Source organism: Chanos chanos, chromosome 10 (genome assembly GCF_902362185.1).
Source record: "Chanos chanos chromosome 10, fChaCha1.1, whole genome shotgun sequence".
Taxonomy (NCBI): domain Eukaryota; kingdom Metazoa; phylum Chordata; class Actinopteri; order Gonorynchiformes; family Chanidae; genus Chanos; species Chanos chanos.
Genome location: NC_044504.1, coordinates 21,793,978 through 21,812,955, shown reverse-complemented (window position 1 = coordinate 21,812,955; position 18,978 = coordinate 21,793,978). Strand labels below are relative to the sequence as shown.

Genomic DNA, 18,978 nt, shown 5'->3' with positions numbered 1-18,978 from the left:
GTGTATACACACGTACATTGGGTGATACGACCTGTGTGTCTTTGTACTTGTGTGTTTCTGAACGTGTACTCACTCAAACAGCTCTCTGTTTAACAGCACTGGGAGGTCGTAATCGACGGGCAACTCGTAGCTGTGCCATAAAATGGCTGCCACACAGTGCAGGTGGGAGGGGGAGGGCATAAGGAGGCCGTACTCTCGTGAAGGGGAGGAGCCTTGACCCACGTAGCCTATCGGTGAGCTTCTTTTAAGAGCCGCCACCCGAGCTGAGTCATGCACCCACTGCAACAGTGCCTGGATTCTGGAGAAAAAGATGAAGGGAAAACAACGGTAAACATAGCTCATAAAAACAAATAAGAGGCATCCAACACTGTACATCACATTCAGTAATCAAAACAGTCCCTTCTGCTTTAAGTGACTCAAAATAAAACTCAAGAAAACTGCAAATCAATTTTGATGCTGTTGTTATTATCATATCAAATCAAATACATCTAGTTGCTGAGTCATATATCAGGTGTCCAATAAACCCTCACATTCTTCTTTTCAGGATGAATTCTCAGCTTTGTAATATCACCCAATAATCTGAGGGAGCAATGTTTTGGAGAGACAACAGAATATCCCTCAGAAAAAAAAGCAGTCTTAAATTAATGACTAAAATAAGTAAACAACTCAATAAATAAATATATAAATAGAATTAATTAATAGAATCATTTAAATGTGATATTGAGTTGTAAGAAAGGCTAAAGTTTTGTGTCGATTAGGATGGTGGAGCTGATGTGGTTCCTGACCTGTCTTTGGTTCCTGAATCCTGGGTGGTGCCCAGCTGGTACAGAATGTCTATGGTGGAATCTGACGACAGCCCATTCAACCTCCCAAACAGAAGAGGACTGTTCAAATCTACAGCACAAAACAATACACAGTACCGATGAGAGATTGGCCCCTTCTTGACACTTCAGTTGACTTGCCTGTTCTGCCAGGCCGAATGAACATTGAGTGAAATGGAGGTTCTGCTACTGCATTTCAAAATTGGTTATTATTTATATCAACATGACAAGTAAAACTGTTCAATATAAAGCAGAGGTGAAACAGAATGAATTTAGCAGCATGAACCGGCTACTTGAGTTCAAAAAGCAACTAAATTACAGTAATGACATTGAAACAGAGCCACATTTAGGGCCTGAGAGGTGCCCATTGCCCACAGGAACAGAGGAGTCAATTGGAAGCTGCTGGTAATTTGAGGTAATTCCGTACTGGTGGGATCCGTGCCTGAGGCGGCACAGTTTCTCAGCAGGATGTCGATGAGTTTGAGGCCGATGCGTGTGGACTGAAGGCCAATTTTGACCAGCACGGACTCGATGTTGGGGGAGTGCATGCCACAGTAGGGAGACATGAGCAGAGCTGCACAGGTCTGAAGCAGGTTGGCCGTGGGTGCCGCCGCGCTTGCCATCATCGCCTCCAACTCAGACACGTGAGTCAGACAGTGGTGCAACAAACGCAGCCAACCAATACTGAGAGAGAGAGAGAGAGAGACAGAGAGGGCCACAGAGACATAGATTTATATGTGATTCCAAAAAAAGACCGTTTAACTTAATACATAATGAACATCCATTCCAATATATCCCAGCAGAAAACATGTAAGGACTGCCCAGTCTGATGGGCCTGTGTTTTTCTGTAACGCTAGGCTGTGAGGGTACCTGGTTTTGGACACCTGGTCCTCTGAGGGGAGGAAGGGGTTGTTGACAGTGGCTGAGGAGGTGTTTCCAAATGCAGTGAGACCCAGAAGTTTGATCTGGGAGAGGCCCAGCGTGCTGGCGTCCCGTGGCCGATGCAGGCGCAGACAGACAGCAGACGCTACCTCTGCCTTGACCAGCTGGATCTTAATGTAGGTGAGACCGCTGGTGATGACCGGTGTTGACAGAGGGAGCATGTTCACTCCGTCTGCGCTGATCTCCACTGACACGGATGATGGACACGCTAAGGACAAAGAGGAGAAGGAGGACAAGTGTCAGAATAAAGTTAGGCTGTGTTCAGAGAGGGTGAAAGTGTGAAAGGGAGTAAGAGTGCACGTTTATGGTCCTATAGGCTACAGTGTGCAAATCATGTGGGTTTAGTCCCTCAAAGGGGAGCAAAGCAAAGAGAGCGCGCATGACTCACTGGTGATCAAAGGCAGATTTGGCTGAATGTATGGATATGCACATTAAGTATAGATGTGTTTGAAACCGTCAAACGAGGCTGGGTGAGGCTCTATGTGCATACATACTGTTTGGGTGTGTGTGTGTGTGTGTCTGAGAGAGACTCACTGGCAAGAGAGGCGAGGTGTGGCTGTATGTGTATCTCTTTGAGCAGGACAGCAGCAGGTAAGTGGATGGTGAGGTCACACCAGGCCTCCTCGGGGAGAAAGATGTAGGACCAGGCAGCTGAGCGTGCCCTGCGGTGGGGCGGAGTTGCCTGGAGCAGCACCTCAGCTGGCTGGGCCGTGGGACTGCTGGAGGTTATGGTGCCTGAAGAGAAACAAAATCCAGAGGGAAAAGTCACAAACTTCAGAGAGACAAACCAGTTTTAGCAATACAGATACTACAATTTAAAAAGTACTGACTTTGTCAATGCCCTACCAAAGAACCTTCATATAGGGTCTTGATCATAATGCACCAAAAATAAAAAAAATCGCAACTACAGTTACAATTAAAATTACAACTACACAAAATTAGTCTTTTCTAGCCATGTGACCTCATAAACTGTTTTAAGGAGCACAGAGTATCTGCTTTGTCCCTGTTCTTTCCATACCGAGCGGGGCAAAGTTGTGCAGTCCCTCTGTGTTGTCTGGTTCAGAGACAAGAGCTCGAGCTTTCAGGCTGCCGTCGGCCGCTTTCCCCGGCCCAGAGTCCAGAAACTTCATAATGGTGGACACCATGCTGCGCGCCGTGTTAACTATGGCACGAGTGCTCGTCACCATGTTATTACAAATCAGCTGCACACCACCTACACAACCAAAACACACGCGCACACGCACAGACACACACCCCCAGTGCTCTACGTCATTTCTTATAGAATATTGCTCTCAAGCTGACATTATACCCATTACTATATTACATATTAAGCCCTACATGTGACAATACTGCTGGTCCTAAGGTGTATTAAACTGTGATAGAAGCATAATCATTCATTTTAAGTGCATGTATGTGTGTACTGGTTAGTGAGTGTGTGCATGTGTGTGCATGTACCCATGTCGTGGAAGGCTTTAAGGGCCTCGCTGGTGTCCAGGACTCTCAGTATGAACCAGAGAAGAGGCTCAGACAGCTGGCAGGTGGACAGGGAGCCCTGCGTGACAGAAAAGACATGGACACACATTCTGTTACCAAAAAGCACACACTCATAGAAAAGGAAACAACCATTACACTCTACAATCTGTATTCAAGACAAACTCATACACATTTAGCATAGTGGAACAGAGTACATTACTCAGACATACTCATACAGCCCTGTGCACTAAACTTCAATAATAAACAGAGGAAACAAGAAAAACACACACACAGTCAGAACAGTGTACACTGATACTAGGGCGATACAGTCCCATCCCCTCTCAATGGACACTGATTGCTGGACCATTGCTTAATTAGAAGCATGCTTTCACATTATTGCTAAATTGCTCAGCAGCTTATTTAATTTGATTGTGTAATTGCCTGTTTAATCAGATTTGATCTAGCTGCTTTAATGAATGAGTATTAGATGCACGCAGAGCCAGCCAGTACATCTCAATGAAGTATGACTCATAGAACACCCATCCAACTGTTTATTCCTCCACCTGCCCACCCTCCATTCCATGTCTTTGTGGTCTTTGCGTGACTCTCACCTGTCGTCCCATGTATCCACAGGCCATGTACGTAAGGATGGGCTGCAGCATGACCTGCACTGAGGTAGCTCTCTTGCTCAGAGTGGTGAGGATGGTGAAAAGACCGTCGCCCACTGAAATGGCGTCCAGACCGCCGTGGAAGTTCTCATGTTTGGTCAGGTGGAGTCCGCTGGCACCTGAGCAGAAAGCATTGCCAGGATTGGTGCGTTAGATCATCTGATAAAATCATATTGGAAAATGCACTACATGTATCTATTAAGACAGTTAGAACCACAAAGCTGCGAGGGCGAGTACCTATAATCATGGCCATGGCGCTGCTGTTACACTGCCCCAATGCTGATAGGATCTGACTCATAATCTGCTGATTGGCCAGCACCAGATCGGCCACGCCCGCCGCCGGGCCCTGATGAGGGGCGGAACCTGAGCCGGCCCCGACCCCTCCTCCTGCTCCACCCTCCTTACTACCGCAGACTTTCTCTTCATCTGAGACACTGTCACTTGTACCGGAGCCAGCAGGTGGAACTCGGCCGCTGAACTCCCGATCTCCGGAGAGAGGGAGCTGCACCAGCGCGTTGACTAGTTTGAGAAGGTCGAACATGAGCTGGTCACGCGTGGTCTCTCCGCACACGGCTTTGGCATCGCCAGGGCGGATGATGTTGGCAAACAGGCCTCCGAAGCAAGACCGGGCGCCCGCAGAGCTGTCGGAACCACTGCGAGACACTACCTTGTCTGAGCATGTGATGTAATGGTGCACGAGGAAAGTGACGGACTCAATGACAGCTGAGATGGTGGACACAGACACAGCCTCGAAGTTCTGCTCCAGTGTGAACTCCAGCAGTTTCACCTGAGCATCTAATGGACCCTGGCCAGACTGGAAAGGCCCTCTGGGCAACAGATGAAAAAACAGGATTTTTTTTTATGTAACATACTGTACTGAGTCATGAACTACAAAATGTGCTCTATAACCTGGCATGTTCTTTGACCATATGCTTTACAGTTAGTGTCTCTGCCATGCCTGACTCCTAAGCTCTACTGATAAATGTTTGACATGTTTCCATCTGAAGTTTCTGAAGACGGTTTACCTCTCTGTGGATAGAATGTGCATGAGCTTGAGCAGGAATTCACTAAACATCTGTGGACAGGTGGAGGAGAGATGGACCTGCAGTCGTGTTAGAAACTCTTGCATAGCTTGGGTTGCAGTTGGACCCACCTGGGGGAAGCAGAGAGACATTATTTCACAATGGCAAAACAGGCGAGTCTAGTGGACAGCCATCAAGTCTCAACTTCATGGGCTTGTGTTTCTCCTCAGATCAATGACACACAGTCAAGACAGATATTGAACCACTGTACTCTCTCACAGACTTCAAACAAAGTGATGTGATTCCTACATAAAACCTGCATTCTGACAATGACTTGACTGCAGGAACACACACATACACACACATACAGTTACCTGAGAGCTGTGCTGGCTAGTGCCATGAGGATTGCTCCCAGATAAGAAGCGCACGAGCACGTGCACGAGTATGGGGTCTGACACCATCTGCTGTGCCGTACTCTCATGTACACCCCTTCCACTACTGGAGGCTGTAAACCATGACAAATAGACACATATCAAATGCAAAACGCAAAACCACACACTACTTTCCCTTGATCAATACGTTAACATTTTCCTGTCTCTGACACTTTAAATATGCCTTTGACTAAAACATAATAGGATCAATAAAGGTAAATCAAAAAAGATCAGGATGCAGGAGGAATAAAGATAAGAGCCAGCACCTTTGCTGGATGAAACACACACATACTCACCACTGACAGGCATGTTGGTCATGAGAGTGAGGCTGTGAAGCACTAGGCACCAGGTCCGCAGGGACGTGTTGGGATACCAGGCCAGGACTGAGAGGAAACTACTAATGGAGGCTGAGACAGGAACAATATACAGTCAGTATGAAAACAGGTCACATGCAAATGTTTTGAAACTTGGTATTTCTGAAAGTCGTATCTCAGTATTAATTCAGTGCAGTTTGCGCTCCAACGGGTATTGTTCAAGAAAATAAATAAAACAGCAGAGGAAAAGTGTGAGCAGATTGACTGTGACAGAGTCAGGTGTCCTCTGACCTTGATTAAGGGGGATTGTGGGAACCCTGCTGGCATTGAAGAGGAAGACATCAGAGCCACTTTCCTCTGAACTGCCAGAGGAGGAGTTCAGACTGAGAGTCAGCCACAGCTGCAACAGCGACTCCAACTAGAGAGAAAGAGAAAGAGAGAGAGAGAGAGAGAGAGATCACACATTCATGCTGCACTGCAATTTTTAACATTACGGAATTTAAACCCAACATGCAACACATCTTGACTCTTTTTAATCCTATGACTAAATGAGGTTAGCTATATGCTTGTGTTACCTGCATAATTGAGAGTATGTGTACATGTATATGTGTGTGTGCATCTATGCACAGTGAACCTGAGGCCCAGAGAGGAGAATGCAGTGTATACATGCATAGCACGAAAAAGAAACCTACTGCATGGAGAGAAGAAGGGTGAAAGTGTGTGTGTTTGTGTCTGTACAGACTGAACCTGAAGAGGAGGATGGACTGCATGCAAACCATGAGAGTGAGTGAGTGTGTGTGTGTGTGTGTGTGTGTGTGTGTGTGTACCTGCACATGGTGGACCTGCAGCATGGAGAAGAGTTTGTTGAAACAGACACTCAGCATGGGGATGGAGGAGGGCTGTACCATCAGACTGCTGCCAGAGGGGGAGGTGTGAAGTGCTCTCAGGAGAGAGTCATCCGTTCCATTTGCACCCTGAGTCACTGAGGAATGGGTGAGAGATGGAGAGAAGTGAGATCAGCAAAAGATTCTCTGTTAACTTCAATGATCACTATCTGTATATGACTGATAACAGCTGTATGCAGGGCACGTATCACATATAGGAAAGAGTAGCATATCTATGAGTGTACATGACTGTAAAAGGAACTGTTGGAACCCTGTGTGTATCAGTGCATGTCAGTGAGGGGATGTGCGTGTCTGTGGTGGTCTGTGTGCCTTTATGGTTTTTGGTTAATGATGTGTGCGTACTTGCGGGCAAAAGTTCTGTTTGTGTAAGAGAGTGTGTGTGTGTGTGTGTGTGTGTTTACCTGCAGGTGACGTGGAGGTCAGAGCCTGTAATATGGAGTCAGCTTCCAGAGTGGCCATCATCTTCAACATTAACTCAGCCTGCTGCTCCAGCCCCACCTCCAACCGCGCATCCAGAGCTATAGTGAGAGAGATGGACAGAACACAAGACCTGAGTCATCCAACCTTTACCAAGCAGAACTGATCTTTACATGACTGAACGCATGGGATACAACACAAACATGGTTTGGCAAGTGTATTTGTCTGGAGTTCTTACCTTGGGAAACAGACACAGACAGACTCTGTGATCCAGGTTTTTCCGTGGTGGCGGGGGGTTTTGACACAGGGATTCCCACTCCTCCTATGTAAGGGTTATAACTGTACGTGCCATAGTCAGCACCCCAGTAATCATACCAGGTGCTGCTGATAGGCTGTGAGAGAGAGAGAGAGAGAGAGAGAGAGAAGGAACAAAAAAAAGTACAGAAAAAAAAAAAACGGAAAAAAAACCTTTCAGACAAATGAAACTAAGAAATGGGTGAGAACTACAAGCAAGTTACATGCTCATTCAGAGATTTACGGATAGAATGTGAGTATATATAGTATTTCATGGGTAATTCTGCCTGTCAGTTTAACTCTGTCAGTGCAACATCTGAGTCTCCTCTCACCATAAAGGACACTTCCACATCAGGCAATCAGCGCTAATACTTGTATGGCATATACTTAAATTCTATATTCCTCATATACTATACATGGATAAACCATATACTTGTTCATCTAAAAATCTAGCCCTCAGTAAGCTACTTTGGCTTCATGAGGTCCTACATTTGTCCTTGTTAGTACCAAGTTTCTGCTAGTTTAACTCAGCTAAATTAAGTCAACTACAGGCAAATATCACCCATGATGCAGGGAGTCAGGGAGGGCTGGACTCATAGGGAACACATTGCTTGAAAAATAACTTGAAAAGTAAATCGTTTACCAGGCATAGAGTAGGTTTTCATAACTATAGGTGGTAGAGTGCAATATATATTTTTATCAGACAACTGGAGTGAGGTTTGGGATAAAAAAAAAATGGGAGTCTTTCCACTTGTGGAAGTCAGATGATGACAAAAACAGACACGGAAAAGAGAAGTGGAATTGGGGAGGGAGAAGGAGTCATGCTCACCGTACCTTAAAGACTTTGGCGGCGAGTGGATCTTTTTCCAAATCAATATCTAAAGGATCAATATCGACATCCATGAGGTCTTGTAGCAAGTCAAAGTCAATGTCTTTATCTTTTTCCAAAGATGACAGAGGTGGAGCACCTTTGGGCAATGAAAACAGCTTTCATATGGCCAAGCAGGGACACTTGGTGAAGCATAATAAACAAAGCCATTCTTCAGACAGCTAACAAGCAATTTAAAGTTTAAAAAACAAAGAAACAAACAAACAAACAAATTCATTTTCATGAGGAAGAGGGACCTGAATAATTGATGGTTTTCCCCAGTTTGGGGGGGGGGGGGGGGGTCCTATTGAGCATTAGAGAAGGAGCTTGGATTGCTAAATGTCACTTCCAAAATAATAGAGAGAGAGAGAAAAAGAGGGGGAGAAAGAAAGAGAAGAGAAAGGACTGTGGACTCTCATAGGTAAATATACGAAATGTCCGTTTAACTTAATGTGCAATATAGATATGTTTAAGGGCAAAGGATGTGCATTGTTCAAGTCCATCTTCCAAACAAATCTAAGCACTTCTCTCCGACAAATTCATTTTTCACTTCACTACCTAAATGAAATAATAATGTCAAGCACTGAAAAAGCACAAAAGAATCACTGAAGCAAATCACAATCAAAACGCTCTCATCAAAATGCATGCAGGTCCCAGAGACAGAAATAAAGAGAGAGAGAGAAAAAAAATGGAAAGGAATCAAAATATGAGTTAAAACATAAATCCACGATGAAACATAAACTGTGAGGCCTTTTCTGTTTGTTTGCTTTGTGAAAAAGTAGAGTAAACGGTTTTGGGTGGGGTTACCAACGCACTTTGGAATACAGAGGAGGTCCCTGGAGTACCTGCGATGATATCTGGAGCCAGCGGTTCGTCGATGGTCTCCACTAGGGGCAGGGGCGTGGGCTGGGGGAGCGAGTCGTCAGAGTCCACACCCACTGAGGACGACGCCCCCACCTCCTCCGCGACCGCGCCCTCCTCCATCCCGTCAAGAGACATTGGAGACAGCAGCTCTCCTGTGTGCCGCACAAGGTTTAGCTGACTTAAACAAGTCCAAGAGTTTCCATCGCAAACACTGGTTTATTTTATATTTTTAACAATAATTATGATAAAATAAAAAGAAGAATGACCGATAATAAGTTACAAGTATTACTGTATACAAGTGTCAAACATAAAAACCATCCCCCGACGCCATCAGTGTATCAAATCATTACAGCCATATTTTCATATACACACACACATACACACACGCACGCACATACCTGCCAGTATATCCTGAAGCATACAGGTCAGCGAGTACTGGGCCCAGGCTCCACCCCAGGAAATGTCCCCACGATTGAAATCTGTCCCCACCAGCAGTAATAACAGCCTCTCTAGCTGCTGCTCAGACACCACCTCACACAGGTGGATGGTTGGCCTCGTGGCATTGGCTATCCTCGCTAGCACCTGAAACACAGAAGGTCATAAAAGTTCAGCTTTATGTGAGATGAGCTGCAATGATAGCTTAATAGACAGTTAAAATGTACCTGCTTCATAGGCATAATATTTTATACTACAGGTGCCCCAGTGCCAACTGTACATGTTGCAAACAAAACAACAAAAAACACCCAGGGACCAACTCCAGGACTTTTTGCCAGTGCCTTGGTCGAGGGCACTGACAGGAGTCTTGCGAGTGCTAATCCTGGCATGCACGGCTTTGCGGTGGGAGGAAACCAGAGCACCCGGAGGAAACCCATGCAAAGACAGGGAGAACATGCAAACTCCACAAAGAAAGGACCTAGGAGGGCTGGGATTTGAACCCAGGACCGTCTTGCTGTGAGGCGACAGTGCTAACCACTGAGCCACCGTGAAGCCCAAGTCTGAAGAGTGTGTGTGTGTCTGTGTGTTATAGTAGAGTGGTCAATTACATAAAGGCATTACAAAGAAACTCTTTACAGCACTAGAGCTGAACTGACGTTTACTGGCTATGCTTGGTTTACAAAACCTTTCTGCAAGCACAGTCATTTAAACAACATGTCTAGTATATGATGCAGTAAGTCACTGGTCAAGATATCTGTAATGCACTAATCACTGGTCAAATCACTTGTTTGGACCATACAAGTAATACAGATGATGAGGTTATAGTATCTGTGTCTATGTCTTGCCCTCTGTTCCAGTCAAAAAACAAAAAAAACAAAACAAAACAAAACAAAAAAACAACAAAGAAAAAAACAAGACGACAAGCTCACACACGCTCTCACATACACCCCCCCCCCCAGAGAAGTGATGGGATGATCTCTGACCTTGCATACAAAGAGCAGGAGATCAGCATGGCAGGTGAAGTCCATGGAGAGGAGGAACAGAGCCAGTTTCTGGACTACACAGATGCAGCGTTCATGTGACAGTGTGAAGGGCAGCAGCTCCACCTCAGGAGTCTCTTTAGCTGCAGACGCCTCTGAGTCCAGAGTAGAGCGAGGCCATTCTGCCGTCCGCCGCAGACGAATCAGATCCTTAAAGTGCTGGAGAGAGAGAGAGAGAGAGAGAGAGAGAGAGAGAGACAGAGAGAGAGATAGAGAGACAGAGAGAGAGAGAGAGAGAGAGAATAACAGGCTAATTTAGTACATGCATAATTAAAGTTCATTACTTTGTCCAAACAACTATTTATACCAATAATCACAGAACTTGTGTTGAGACTTGGCAACTTTTACAGACTTCAACAGATATAGTTTTGAATTAGTTTTTAATTTCAGCTCTAAAACTTCATATGACTGCGCGTGTTGTATGGTTATGGTTTAGTTATGGTTATGGACACTAATAACGTCCACAGACTGATGGGGTGTCACTGTCCGGTCTCACCTTGGATGTAGCTTGTTTGAGTTTGGCCTGTTCCACCAGCAGTTTGTATGAAGAGCCTTTGTTGCTCTGAATTTTCTCCTTCTCAATCTGCTCCACCAAAGCTTTCTGTTTAGCTTTCAATAAATTTAACTGCTGCAATGAAAAGGGCTTGATTAACATAGGCACTGCAAGACACTCCAGCCACTTAAGGTCTTTAAAGATCAACATATGTAAGACATTTCTGCAAATATCAAGTGTGTAGAAGTCAAGAGAGTGCTCAAAAACTGACCGTTGGCACTGAATAATACCTAAGATTTGGAAGATTTGCACCAAAGAGGTTTGAAATCAAACTGTGTTGCCTCCCTTACAGCGTGTCTGTGTGTGTGTGTGTGTGTGTGTGTGTGTGTGTGTGTGTGTGTGTGTGTGTGTGTTTGTGTGTGTGAGGGTGTGTGTATTTGGTATCCTTGTACAGAAGCTTTGTCTGAAACACGTGTACCTGTTTGTGGTGGACCAGCTGTTTGCGGATCTTGCGGGAGTACAGGCGGTCCAAGCTGCTGTTGCCTTTGGTTGATCTAGTTGAGTTCTGGGTCTGAAGGCTATTGTTAATGAAACTCCATTGGTTCCCTTTATCACAGGAGAAAGAGAAAATGACCACAGGAACATTCAAATGAGTTTGGAAAAGCAGTTACCCAGAATTGTTTGAATTTCATTTTAAAAAATAACAAAATGGAGAGCAAGCTCAGCTTTGGGCTGAGCCAGTGAAAATGAACAGTCTTCAAGCAGCAGACTCATCCACGAACAGACGTTTACACTGAATCTCATTCACCTGTGAAAGCTCTTTCTCTCTCTTTTCCTCCCAAATGTTTCTTGGCAGATGTGGCTTCATCTTCCACACTGGCCACATAGTCCAGCAACCGAGATACCAACATCACCACCCAACTAATCATTGGGATGTCCAGCACTCCTGAAACACACACCAGACAAGCACACACACATAATTCATTAAGCAAAACAGAGGCACTGACCAACTCATTCTCTCTCTCTCACTCTCTCACACACACAGGTACCTTCAGTCTTTCGGTGCTGTGATGAGGAGGCCTGTTGTAGAGGGGACAGCAGAGAGTCCAGCAGGTTAAGCAGTCCCTCTAAAACTCCACTGTTACTAAGAGATCTTTGGCCTATACAGGACAGCAGCATGAACACCCTGAGGATGAGGAGGATGAGAGGAAGATGTAGGCTATGAATGAAACAATAGTGGCAAAGATTTATGCATTCAGAGATTCCACATCTCAATCAAGTGCACAGTGGGTTTCTGCCAACGTTTGCGAGGCGCGTGTGTGTGTGTGTGTGTGTGTGTGTGTGTGTGTGTCTGTGTGGTTCACCTGTCCTGAGGGAATATGAGGAGCTGCTCAGAGTTGTAAAGCTCCTGTAGAACATTGGAGAGGAACTGACCCCACCAGCGTTCTCCTCCACACAGCTGCACCAGCAGCAGGCCGGCGTGCAAACGGATTTTAGGAGTTCCACTGATACAGAGATGCTTAAAGAGCTCTTCACACGCCTGGGCGTGGAACGTGCTCTGGAGAACAGACGGCACCGAGTGTCCTGTGCAGGAAACGGAGCAGGGAGAGGGTTCAGGAAAAACATGCTTGAACAAACTTAAACCAAAAGAAAACAAAGACCTCTCTCATTCCAAAGCCATTGCCACCAATGACAGATACTCATTCATATTCAAACACTAGCCAAATAATTTGTTAGTTTTCGTGGTTTATCAAATAAGAGGCTGACAAAATATGAAGTGGGTGAACGCAGAGCAACGATCCTTAAATACAATGGTCAAAAAATGGACACGCTTTAGGGACTTGCATCATTTCCTGTCGAAAGGCAAAGTCAAGGTATCAGAAACACTGCTAAGAAAGAGAACGCTCGTTTAGAAGTAGTCTCCCAAATCTCAGGTTCCCCTCCCGGGTCTCTGTGCGTATGAAAGAGATACAGATCTAAGATAACCTGTCTGTTTCTTTCCCCTCTCTGTGCAGATGGGATCCCCTCATTGTTTAGTCTGAGCACAAAGTCAGAATCAAAGCAGAAGAGACGAGCCTTCAACCCACTGCAGCTCACAGCAGCTGAACGATTCTGTTTCATGAGCATAACAACTCGAACACTGGAGAGAGTGTGTGTAGACAGTACAGAGAAGGCTTGTACAAGCAATAAGCCACCGCTTCACACACTTCAAACACACACACAAATGCTATTAGTTCTGTACTGACCTTGAATGACTTTGGGAGTTAAGTGGAAACAGTGAGGAGAGGAGAGTCTCTGTGTATAGCAGAAAAATGTTCACTTGTATCCCTGAGACACTGTGTGTGTGTGTGTGTGTGTGTATACATACACACATACATACATATCTTTACGCGTATGAGTGTGTGTATGGGCTGAAGTAATTATTATCCTGATCTCAATGACCTAAAGGTGTTGGGAGAGGCCAGGAGCAGCAGAGGGAGCTGAGCTGCATTACGGTTCACACGGACATGTACAGACACGTCACGTGTTGATTATATTTGACGGTTTATCTATCACATGTTTGTGATTTAATGGTGCACTCGTGAGAAGGCTTTTGCAGCCTCGAGTCCCTGTGTCAAAGGACACCTGTCTACGAGGGGTTCTCTGTGTTCTTGTCACGAGGACATAAGTCTCATGATCGTGATGTTTTCTACAGAATGTTCAGTCATCATCGTATGCGGCACACGAAAACCGGATTGTTGGTTTCTTTGTACAGAGCTTGCTGAGGTAATATAAAGTCTTTCTCCTTTACAAGTGTTTGCAATTAGCTCTTCCCAAAAGAGTTCCCAATCTGGCTGTTTCCATCTCCACTCATCACCTCTACATTCAAAGCAAACCTCTAACCACTGAAGGACTATAAAACTAGAGCCCCACTAAGAGACAGACAGAGCTCCTGTGGAGATCTCCTCATTTTCTCTTATTCAGAAACTAAAGGCCCATGAAGTGGACTATAAAACTGGAAAAATGTAAATAAGGCTAAACAAGATCCTTAGGTCAGATAATGATCTCCTTGGCACATGGACAACCAAATTAAAGATGTTTCCATATATATAGGGCAATATAGGGCAGTGCTGTGTGGCTGTAGATTTCTCCTCACCGTTGGACGAGTGAAGCAGGCTAAGAAGAGTGTCCAGCAGGTATCTGATGATGGTTCGGAGCTGCTCAGTAGACGAGTTCTGGATGAGCTCGTGAACATCCAGCGTGTCCGGCAGCTGCTTGCGGCCTGCGCCCAGGGATACACGCAAGCGCTGCACAGCATGGTGGGCCAGGTTTAACTGCAGCTGCAGTTGGATGCAGTCCTGGTATGCGGAGAAAACACGCGAGTCCTCCTCCACCGCTTTATCGGGTTTGCGCAGGAAGTACTGGGCGTTGTTGGCGCTGTTGAGAGGAGGTAGGTCAATGCTCTGGAGCAGGGTCTCCAGCCGATGACATGCAAGGTTATATCTGTGAGAGAGAAAGATAGAGAGAGAGAGAAAGATAGAGAGAGAGAGAGAGAGAGAGAGAGAGAGAGAGAGAGAGAGAGAGAGAAGCAGAAATAGATAAATATCATTTTTGAGGATATTGTCATCAACATGTGCCAACATGAAGACACTCAAAAAAAAAAAAAAAAAAAACAGAACCATAACTGTGAGGAGCAGTCTTCTAAAGCATTAAGGTCCGCAAAACTACAAGTTTTACATATTGCCCGCCACATTCCACTTATCAACAAGAACATGCTGGGTTGAGCTGGGGCCATGTTCAGAGCCAGCAGTATTACCCAACCCCCAATCTGGGGGCCCACTGGATAATCCTCCAATGTCTTCCACAGGTTTTATACAGGCTAAGTTACCATAGCTGAAGGGACAGTGGCAAAGAAGAGTGGAACGTTGAGAGGAATCAGTCTTGCATGTCTAAAACACTGTGGAGATCCAGAAGACCTCAAGGACACAGGTGGGTAAGAGGTAGACACCGGTTGACTGATGCGGGTAGGTCTCTGACCTGCACTGGATGTCCTCCTGCAGAGCCACCATCATGGCCAGGTGCTGGTCCAGATCAGGCTGGTTTGCTGCTTCGCTCTCTCCTCTCAGTGGGTCATGCATCAGCTTCAGCTCGCTCTCCCATGGCAGGATGTAGGTGTGACCATAATAGAAACCCAGTGGGATCTTAGCTCGAGCGTTTGTGCTACCGTATCGGCCAATCACAGTGATCTGGAGTGAGACGAATGACAAATGAGTGTTGGAAGTGTGAGTCAGGAGTGAATGAAGGTCAATTCATTGGCGCAAAGTGCTCCAAAACAAATGAGCCAATGAAACAGATGAACCAAATGTTTGGCTAAAGAACACAAATCTTGGCCACACATAATCTGATTGTTTCCAGCCGCAAGGACACTAATATTAGCAGCTTAAAGCTCAGCTATCAGTCACTAGAGGACTCTAATCTAATTTAATTTCCAAACAACTGAGCAGCAGCAGTGGAATCTGCTGTTTTATTGTTCTCTTTACAATACTACACTAATACATCTCAGCCTTTAGTGAGCTACCAGTCACAGCGCTGACCTTCATGAATCTACAGACAGGTGGAGGCAGCAGGTCATGCAAAATAAGGGAGTGTGTGCTGATATCCGTGGCAACCACTAGCCGCCGGCCATCCACTTCCTCTCCCAGTGTCCAGATGTCAATGGAAAGAGATGCCAGGTCGGCACAAGTTGGGATAAGAGCATCCGTCAGTAGCACTGGCCGGCCAAAGTCCAACGTCACAAACCGCCGTGCTCCTGTCATAAGATCATAAGGTCATGTAAGGTCACAGATGTTACAGCTCACGGTCAGATGTGCAGAATGACAGTCCTGTGGTGTTGGCTTCATGTTGCCTCTTACCTGAGTGCATTCGCTCGATGATGATGGACTGATGAGGAGGAGGCTGGAGAAAGTGTGAGGCCTGTGAAATGGCCAAGGCCAGACCACTGCCCATGGGGTTCTGCCGGAGAGAAGAAATAGATTTGAACCAAAATCCCGCACTGCACTAATATCTAAATATATCTACAATGAATCCTCATTAAGTCAGTCTTCATTAAGTCAATGCCCTTAAGAGTGTTGCCATAGAGAATATATACGTCACAAATGTAAAACACTATCAAACTTGGGTTTGGCTAAAGCCAATAAGCATGCCTCAACTCTGTAATAAAGTACTGAAAAACCCATTATCTGGAACAGCACCAAGCACTGTTAATTACATTGTTCTGCTCTGTGGAATAAACGTAGGTATCTTCTTGACACAAAACCCATTAAATTGTTTTGCCTTTGAAAATTAACGTTCAGTTTCATACACAGAGCTCAATAAAACATTTTTATTACACTGTTTTGTCATGAAGAGTAAACACTTTAAATCTTACAGAGTTTACCTCTCATTCCAGAGTTAATAAAACCATCATTCAACCGAACTTTTAACTGAGCTAAATATGGATAGTACAATGCTGTATGAATTTTATTCTAAGCAATTCACAGTGGTGGTATCTAACAGCTGCGTGGTTACAGAAATCCAATCCAAACAGAGAATGTGAAGGAGTAAGCTCACCGGCTTGGCTTTGTGCGTGTTCTTGTTGTGAGCGGCAAGATTGACAGGCGGAGGGTCAATGATGGACCCTGGAAAGAGCTGAGCCAGCTCCACGCTGATGGCGGCTGAAACAGCTTCATTGGGTGGAGTGAGGGGAGGAGTCATGAAGAGGGGTGTGGTTTTGGGAGTAGGCGGGATGACGTCAGATGGGTGGATGAAGAAGCCTGGGGTAGCAGAGGGGTTGGAAGGCACAGAGTTGTGGATAGGGCCCACTCCTGAGGCTGCTGCAGCCGCGGCCGATGTGGTTTGGTGTAGTTTAGCCTCCAGTTTGGCTTTCTATTCAGCAACCAAAAAAAAAAAAAAAAAAATCACTGAACTCACTTAAGAAACATTAAACAAGTAAACAATGCACAAAATAGCTTTTTTTTATTTTGAAAGTTCTCAAAACACTTCGCTGTCAGAACATAGCCAAAGAACTTGTCTGAAAACTCGACGTTGCACATCACATGATCTTCACTCACAGGACAGACTGCACTTCAGCATCTCTCACATTCACATTAACATTCATTTTCAGTTCATTCACATTAACAAATACTTTGACTACCAAAGAAAAAGTGAGTGTGTGTTTGCAGGTATGTGTGTCTGTTCTTCTCTCTGTGTGTGTGTGTGTCTGACCTGTTGCTGCAGCTTCAGTAGCTGCTGCTGCTTCTCTTGTAGGACCTGTAGTTGTTGTTCTGCGGACACCATGGCGTGTGAGAGCGACTGAAGAGCCACCTGGGCAGCTGAACTCAGCGCTGTCGACGCTTCGCCCACCGTCCCTGCCGACAGACCCCCCACCGTAGGGGTCACCCCAAAAGTGCTCACTACAAATACAGAAGAGCTACTGTCACATGTCACTCATCAAGGGTTGAACAGCAAGAGACTCCTAATATTAAGGCTAAATTAAGTTACACTATCCTGAAACTACATCTGTATAAAACATCCTTCAGTTCTTTTTCGAGGCAAAATCGAGTCAGTCTTGATTTTGTGGTAACTAGTCCAAAAATGGGTACCGGTGAATCTACAGAGAAATATATAAAAGAGAGAGAGAGAAAAAAAGAAGAGTAGTAGTAAAGGAGAGATATATACCGGTGAACATACTTGCATCATCCCTCTCCACTCTAGTACCATCACTAGTGGAGACACAAGTAAAGTGCAGCGGTTCGACCTCCAGGAGGCCAGTAAGAGCCGTGAAGCTGCCCTCAGCCGCCCCACAGCTGTTCACCTTACCGTTACCTGAGTTTGGACAAAAGACACATGCAGCAAAACACAATTACACACCACCGCTATTCACCTCACTGTTACCTGAGTTTGGACAAAGACACTCGCCACAAAACCCAACTGCACATGTAACATACTATTATCATAACTGTCATTTATTTGGGGGGGGGGGGGGGTGCAAAGAGATATAAGAGAGAAAACAGGTGAGTTAACCAGTAGCAAAGTTAAAAAAAAAAATGATAATAATAATCTAATCTCACATCACAGAGTACAACTGCCCATTTTATTATCTTTAGAATATGTTACATAAATACATATAAACACCTATGATTAGGTGAATTCCATACAAACAGGTTAAACCTATAAATACAGAAATATACAGGAAAAATGGACAGGATCTCAGAGAGGAGAGGAGTAAATGTCAGAGAGCACAGTATCATCAGAATGCGGGCCACATTACCTGAGAGAATGTCGGAAAGGTCGATCTCATCTGACTGGACCCCGATGCTGCTGTTGAAGGCATTCTTACAAGAGGAGCCGCTGACCTCGAGGTCAAATAGCACGGGGTCAAAGGGCGAACTGTACAGGCCATATCTGAGCAAGGAAAACATAAGTAAAGGGTTACGTGACTGACACTAGTAAATACGGAACACTATTATTAATACCATACAGTCAATTCTAATTCTTTATCAAAATGACATTTTTATTCTGTACGTATCACTCATGGTCAGCATCTTCTTGATGAAACCAGTAACAATACCAATATATTTTACAACATCACCATTGTAAGTTCTACATTCTGAACGATTACAGGAAAGGGTTAAATGGTTCCCAGCCTGAGAGAGTGGTAAACCCACCTAGTTTGAAGAAGCGCTTCCAGCGGTGTGAGGCGGTCCTGCAGTTGCCGAGATGCAGCGGTGAGCAGGGAAGCGCAGGCTGTACTGCAGCCTGCCAGATCTTCATCTTTCACGTAGTTTAACAAAACAAAATACCAAAACACCGACCCTGCCAGAGACAGAGAGAAACAATATTATTAAAGAAATCAAATTTTAACAAACAAATATAAAACCCTGTGTCAAAAAGGCATGTGCTCAACCAAACAGACGCGTTAATTCAACGAGTGTTCTGTTGTTTCACATGAAATAACTGGAAGAGTTCATTTA

General features: G+C 45.1%; 1 protein-coding gene across 1 annotated transcript in view; it reads right to left on the bottom strand.

Moving 5' to 3' along the window:
• birc6 (baculoviral IAP repeat containing 6) overlaps window positions 1–18,978 on the bottom strand; it is a 96,347-nt gene that overhangs the window by 52,359 nt on the left and 25,010 nt on the right. Inside the window, exons 21-54 of the mRNA XM_030787201.1 lie at window positions 18,673–18,820; window positions 18,276–18,409; window positions 17,696–17,830; window positions 17,231–17,418; window positions 16,577–16,891; window positions 15,880–15,979; window positions 15,562–15,776; window positions 15,005–15,213; window positions 14,124–14,470; window positions 12,352–12,571; window positions 12,037–12,173; window positions 11,796–11,933; window positions 11,466–11,593; window positions 10,991–11,122; window positions 10,438–10,653; window positions 9,418–9,601; window positions 9,001–9,171; window positions 8,122–8,255; window positions 7,232–7,385; window positions 6,978–7,094; window positions 6,499–6,653; window positions 5,963–6,089; window positions 5,654–5,764; window positions 5,301–5,431; window positions 4,930–5,057; window positions 4,142–4,731; window positions 3,848–4,023; window positions 3,219–3,315; window positions 2,782–2,976; window positions 2,298–2,498; window positions 1,692–1,971; window positions 1,249–1,505; window positions 786–894; window positions 74–298 (exon numbers count right to left, since the gene is read on the bottom strand). Of these exons, the coding sequence (XP_030643061.1) occupies window positions 74–298; window positions 786–894; window positions 1,249–1,505; window positions 1,692–1,971; window positions 2,298–2,498; window positions 2,782–2,976; window positions 3,219–3,315; window positions 3,848–4,023; window positions 4,142–4,731; window positions 4,930–5,057; window positions 5,301–5,431; window positions 5,654–5,764; window positions 5,963–6,089; window positions 6,499–6,653; window positions 6,978–7,094; window positions 7,232–7,385; window positions 8,122–8,255; window positions 9,001–9,171; window positions 9,418–9,601; window positions 10,438–10,653; window positions 10,991–11,122; window positions 11,466–11,593; window positions 11,796–11,933; window positions 12,037–12,173; window positions 12,352–12,571; window positions 14,124–14,470; window positions 15,005–15,213; window positions 15,562–15,776; window positions 15,880–15,979; window positions 16,577–16,891; window positions 17,231–17,418; window positions 17,696–17,830; window positions 18,276–18,409; window positions 18,673–18,820 (6,304 nt within the window). The remainder of the gene's footprint in view (window positions 1–73; window positions 299–785; window positions 895–1,248; window positions 1,506–1,691; window positions 1,972–2,297; window positions 2,499–2,781; window positions 2,977–3,218; window positions 3,316–3,847; window positions 4,024–4,141; window positions 4,732–4,929; window positions 5,058–5,300; window positions 5,432–5,653; window positions 5,765–5,962; window positions 6,090–6,498; window positions 6,654–6,977; window positions 7,095–7,231; window positions 7,386–8,121; window positions 8,256–9,000; window positions 9,172–9,417; window positions 9,602–10,437; window positions 10,654–10,990; window positions 11,123–11,465; window positions 11,594–11,795; window positions 11,934–12,036; window positions 12,174–12,351; window positions 12,572–14,123; window positions 14,471–15,004; window positions 15,214–15,561; window positions 15,777–15,879; window positions 15,980–16,576; window positions 16,892–17,230; window positions 17,419–17,695; window positions 17,831–18,275; window positions 18,410–18,672; window positions 18,821–18,978) is intronic.